This window comes from Rhinopithecus bieti, unplaced genomic scaffold, assembly GCF_001698545.2.
Source record: "Rhinopithecus bieti isolate Rb0 unplaced genomic scaffold, ASM169854v2 scaffold_27016, whole genome shotgun sequence".
Taxonomy (NCBI): domain Eukaryota; kingdom Metazoa; phylum Chordata; class Mammalia; order Primates; family Cercopithecidae; genus Rhinopithecus; species Rhinopithecus bieti.
The window spans coordinates 1,685,203-1,691,555 of NW_016812222.1; the positions used below are offsets into that span (position 1 = coordinate 1,685,203).

At 37.4% G+C, this 6,353-nt stretch overlaps 1 protein-coding gene across 1 annotated transcript; it reads right to left on the minus strand.

Moving 5' to 3' along the window:
• On the minus strand, nt 1-532 carry LOC108544545 (60S ribosomal protein L21). Its single transcript, XM_017895734.1, has one exon. The coding sequence runs from the start codon at nt 493-495 to the stop codon at nt 13-15; it is 483 nt and encodes a 160-aa protein (XP_017751223.1). The 5' UTR covers nt 496-532; the 3' UTR covers nt 1-12.
• Between the last annotated feature and the right edge of the window lie 5,821 nt (nt 533-6,353).

Below are 6,353 nucleotides of genomic sequence, written 5' to 3' on the forward strand. Positions count from 1 at the left end.
TTTTAACACCTATTATGCCATGAATTCATAGGGAATAGGTTCCAGCAGCTCAGGCTCCTTCCCATTGGTTCTCACAAAGTGTGCTTCTCTGGGTGGAGCAGGCTGGCGCTTCAGCTGAACCCAGGTACCTTTCTCTTTGGCTTCTTTCTTTTTCTGATCATTTTCCTTCACGCGTTTCAGGAAGCTATCTCGGCTCTTAGAGTGCTTAATGTGCTCAATACGCACATTAATTCTCTTGGCAAGAATCTTGCCCTTAACTTGTTTGTTTACAACAATGCCAACAGCATGCTGGGTAACGTTGTAGACTCTCCCAGTTTTGCCATGGTAACACTTGTGGGGCATTCCTTTTTGAACAGTACCCATTCCCTTGATGTCTACAATATCACCTTTCTTATAGATTCGCATATACGTGGCCAAAGGAACAACTCCATGTTTTCTAAAAGGCCTAGAGAACATATATCGGGTGCCTCTCCTCTTTCCCTTTGTGTTCGTCATTTTGGCGAATTACTGGAAGATGGCGGTTCCGGCCGAAAGGACTAAAATATTAATATTATTAAACGAATACTAAAATATTCTTTTCTGAGCCTCCCTAAGTTTAAGCCCCTGGCTCTGGAAACAAGGAGTTTTCAGTTGGTTCTGATGCAGTGTGATGAGTGCTAGGATAGAATGAGAGGAGCTATGAGTAGAGATCCCAACACTCCCATAGGAAGGGAGACTTCCTGGTTTGTGGATCCTCTGTGTATATACTTGCATGACAGTTTTACCTTTTCTTCCATTCTTCTGCCTGCCCTCAGTGTATCTAGAACAGAGCTCTGAGTGGGGAATAATCAGTTAATGCTACTGGCCAAAGGATCAATGTCCCTTTATACCTCTCTTTGCATCATTACCTATGACTCATGCCCTGGACTCCGCCCCATGGAAGCAAATAAAAACCTGAGTCCAGAGCCCTGTTGCAGGATGTTCTCAACTCCTGGATCTGCCATATCCTTCTCAAAGATCATGAAATTCTTGCTACTGGCTCTTACTGTATTTTTGGTCCTGTTCCAGATGTTCCCAGGTAAACAGAATCAAGGAAGAAGGGAAAAAGAGCTAGCATAGCGAACTGTCCGTGGAAGACTTAATACCTTTTCCTCCATTGAAATAGGGTTTTTAGGGATGGTTGAACTAGGCCTGAATTTATCAGAATGCTTTCCTCCTAGGACAAACCTAAGGCCCCATATTGGGAATGTGTATCTGGCCAGGATCCCTGGAACCGTAAAGTAGGGCAGGGTGTCCTACAAGAAGTCCCTTTCATACTCAGCTGTAACTTCAGCATCCCACATTGCACATGGTGCTTTGCGCCAATGTACCAATGACCCAACTGAGGGGCTGTCTGACTTCAGTTGTCTTTCTAATCTCTACCAAATCATGAGTCCTGAGGCCTTTCTTGGACATTAAGTTCTATTATCACTTCATACAAAGTTCCTGTACTCCTATTCTGGGATAAAAGTATCTGCAGAGTAGCTATGTGGAAGAAAGTACAGGCCTTTCTGCTCCTTTCCAACTATAAGTCTGTGATTTTGTTAATGATTTCCAGCAAGATTTCACAAACAAATGGCCAGAGTTTTGAAACTACTACTTATGAAGGCATGAATAATTTTTTGACAAGGTATCATTCTCCTCTTGTGCCTGACATTTAAAACCTTTAATCCACATAAATATATTGTACCTGTACTTCTTTTTTAACCAACAAAGGTAACTATACATTGCTCTAAAATTTTTTAAATTCAGCAATATATTCTCAACATCTTCCTTGTCAGCACATAAAATTTTGCCTCTTTGCTTCTGGAAGTTACATATTATTCCATCATGTGAATAGATCCTAGTTTATATATCTAATCTCTATTGAGTGTAAAATGAAATCTTACCAAATCTTTGATAAAACAAACAAAACCACAACTGACCTTTTGCACATATATTTTATATATTTGGGTAAAATGTCTAAACAAGTTCCTAGAAGTCAATTTGCTAGGTTGAGTAAGTGTATTATTTTGTTTTTCATGAGCACCTTTTCTAAGTCTCTGTGGGTCATACATGGCTGGATAAAATCACTTGCCTTCTAGGACAAAAGTAAAAGCTTTAGAAAACTCAAATGAACTTTTCATGAAAACCTAGAAAATTTGGGTTGTGGAAACTTCTCAACGGTAACACTGGTGTGAAAGAAAAACTAAATACTTTAAATAGTGAATGAAATGAACTTTTTGCCTAGAACTTTATATCCATCTACACTGCTATTTAATATAGGGGCATAATAAAAAATATTCTCAAGCATAGAAGGACTCAGAATGCTTGCCACATAAAGACTGGAGGAAAAACTCAAAAAGAGAAACAAATACAGAAGGATGTTGTAAATGATATATGAAAGGTAAGAATTACCAATTACTTGCAATTTTCTAGTTGACTTTAAAATTAGACTAGAAAGAGAGAAAGAATGTATCCGATAATTGCCCATAAATTTTAGATAATCACCATGGTTAAGGGAGGGGATGAGCAAAGCTCAGTGGAGAGAAAGCCAAGGCATATGAGAGCACTGCTAAAGTACTTGCCTTGGTAAGAGGTAAGATATAATTATTGATAAGTTTTAAATATCAATAAAGGTAGATTATTATGGACATGGGCTTTATACAATTGCTTATAGAATAAGAATAAAAATAAAATGAATACATTTTATACCAACTAAGGGAACCCTTATCCATCTAATTGAAAATAGTAAGCAAGCAAAAGAACCTACAATAAATGGAAAATATAGAATAAGGTAAAATAAATAAGTTCCAATAAAATTTTACTTACAATAAGTGTAAATGGGTTAAACTCATTAAATAAAGGCTTAAACTCTCAAATGAGACAAGGAAATCTCAAATAGCATGTTGTCTAAATGGCACAGATACCTGTGCCACACTAGGCAAATATAACCTAAAAGAAAGCTGGAGTCACCTGTGCAACATGGTGAAACCCCAACTCTACAAAAATAATAATAATAATAATAATACAAAAATTAGCCACGCGTGGTGGTGCATGCCTATAGTCCCAGCTACTCAGGAGGATGAGGTCACAGGATCACTTGAGCCTCAGGAGGAGGTTGCAGTGAGCTGGGAGGGATTGTGCCACTACATTTCAGCCTGGGTAACAGAGTGAGACCCTGTCTGAAAAAGAAAAAGAAAGAAAACTGGAGTGGCAATCTTAATATGTGACAGAGAAGAATTCACAGCAAAATGTATAATAAATGGCAAAGAGATGGTTTATATACAGATAAAGAAATATTTGAGGTTGAGTACAGTGACTCACACCTGTAATCCCATGACTTCGGGAAGCCCAGATGGGAGGATGGCATGAAGCCTGGAGTTGAAGGCCAGCCTGGGCAACATAGTGAGACCTCCATCACTACAAAAAAATGTTTTAATTAGCTGGCCATGGTGGTGCATACCTATAGTCCTAGCTAGTTGGGAAGCTGAGGCAAGAGCTCAGGAGGTCAGGGCTACAGCAAGTGAGCCATGATCATGCCACTGCTATACTCCAGCCTGGGCAACAGAATAAGACCGTGTCTCTAAAAGATTATTATTATTATTATTATTATTATTATTATTATTATTATTTGTTGTTGTTGTTGTTGTTGTTAGTGAGCTACAAGAACGTATTAGCAACTATTTCAGCTTTCAAATTTATAGAATGACAAATGACAGCACTTCATGGATAAGTCAGCAATAATATTTAGAGATCTTCAACTCAAATGTTAACACTTGATTGAGAACAACACATTGAAGTTCTGGCCAATGTATTCAATACACTTGAATTTATTGAATATATATTTATATCTGGACATTTCTATGCTCAACAGAGAGTAAGCATTCCTTTGAGCTCATGCAAAACTTTGCAAAAATGTCCCACATTTAAGACCACAAAGAAAACTTCATTAAAGAATAGCATGCCAAAAAAAAAAAAAAAGAATAGCATATAGGTGTTATTCCCCTACATAATCAATAAAATTAGAAATTAACAATAAAAGAATGACAAAGAACTCATATTTAGAAGCTAACACATTAGTCTGCAGCCATATCACCCTAAATGCGATCAATCCTGTCTGATCTCGGAAGCCAAGCAGGGTCAGGCCTTGTTGTGACTTGGAGAGAAACTAACACATTAGTAAATAAACTTTGGCCTACATAAGAAATCACATTTACTAACAAGCAAGTCACATGGATGAACCCAGAACAAAATGGTGAGGTAGACTCCCTGACTGTAATAAGAAGGCATCATAAAATTACACAGCAAAGGGCATGGATCCCAGGAGGAATAAAAAATTGGAATCTTTTTTACAGTCAGCCTACTAAGTGGTATTAGAAGTCAGGACAGCATTACCTTGGAGGGGAAGAGGAACATTAATGACTGGAAGAGTCATGAAGAGGTTTTCTAATCCTTGTTACATGAGTAGTTTTTTCTAAGACGATTCATCCAGCTGTATGCCAATAATTAGTGTACATTTCTGGAAGTATGTTCTACTTCCATTAAAACTTAACTTTCAAAACTCTGCATAGATTTGTTACATACAGTGTCTAGATGTGTACTTTACTTAATCTTATCCAGATTTCCTTCAGCTGTTCTTCTTCTGTCCTTTTTTTCAGCATTCAAGCTGATTCTTCTATGTCCTTTGGTCATTTAACATGGTATGTGGTATCACTGAAGTTATATAGGGTAGCAAATTTCAGCCATTGTTAGTTAAGTTCCCAGAAACCCTTTGGGAACTATTAAGATTAATAATACAACATCAAAGCATGATGAAATGGACAATGATATAAGATGCATTTCCCAACTTATTTTTATTTTTTAATTAAAGTATGTGGCATTAGAAAAACTATTCAGATTCACTTAACAATCAACAGCCAGATTTTGTTGTTGGGTATCTAAGTGATGGTGGTTCTAAAAGTAAAAATTGTCAATTGCCTGTACTCTATCCCATGAGACTTGATAAATTCTATGACTTACCTACATGTTTTCTGTAAAATGACCAAATGCCTTTTACAAGCATTTCTCAAAAATAAAAGAAAGCAGATTTCCGTCCACCTTGGGGATGTTACATCTTTAGACTAAATGATCCTAAAATTAATATGGAACCATGAAAGACCTTGAATAGCAAAAGCAATCTTGAGCAAAAAGAACAAAGCTGATCACATCACACTACCTGACTTCAAAACATACTACAAAGTTATAGCAACCAAAACAATATAGTATTGGCATCAAAACAGACACATAGACCAGCAGAACAAAATAGAAAACCTAGAAATAAATTCACACATCTACGGCCAACTGATTTTAAACAAAGGTGCCAGGTACACACAATGACGAAAGGATAGCCTCTTCAATAAGTGGTGCTGGGAAAACTGGATATCCACATGCGGAAGGATGAAACCAGATTCCTTTTTCTAACCATATACAAGTATTAACTCAAAATGGATTAAAGTCTTAAATGTAAGACCCAAAACTACTGGAAGAAACATAGGGGAAAAGCTCCACAATATTGGTCTAGGCAAGGATTTTTTGTACAAAACCTCAAAAGCACAGGCAACAAAAGCTTGTCTAATCACATATAGACAAACGGGATTACATTAAACCAAAAAGCTTCTGCATAGCAAAGAAAATAACAAACAGAGCAAAGAGACGACCTACAGAATGCAGAATGTATTTATAAACCATACATCTGAAAAGGGACTAGCATTCAAAACATGTAAGGAACTCAAAAACAAAAAAACAAATAACCCCATTTTAAAATGGGCAAAAAACCTGAATAGATATCTCTCAAACGAAGACATACAAATGGCCAACAGATATATGAATGCTCAACATCACTAAGCATAAGGGTAATGCAGGTCAAAACTACAACGAGATATCACCTCACTCCATTCAGAATGACTGCTGTCAAAAAACCAAAAGATAACAAGTGATGGTGAGGATGTGGTGAAAAGGGAACACTCACATACTGCTAATGAGAATGTAAATTAGTACAGCCATTATGGAAAACGGTTTGGAGGTTCCTCGAAAAATTAAGAATATAATTAGTACGTGATCCAGCAATCCCACTACTGGGTATATAGCCAAAGGAAATGAAATCAGTGTGTCAAAGAGATATGTGCACTCATGTTTGTTACAGCACTGTTCACAACAGCCAAGACATAGAGTCAACCTCAGTGTCCATCAACAAATGAATGAATAAAGAAAATGTAGGGGCCAGGCACAGTGGCTCACGCCTACAATCCCAGCACTTCGGGAGGCCGAGGCGGGAGGATCACGAGGTCACGAGATCGAGACCGTCCTGGCTAACA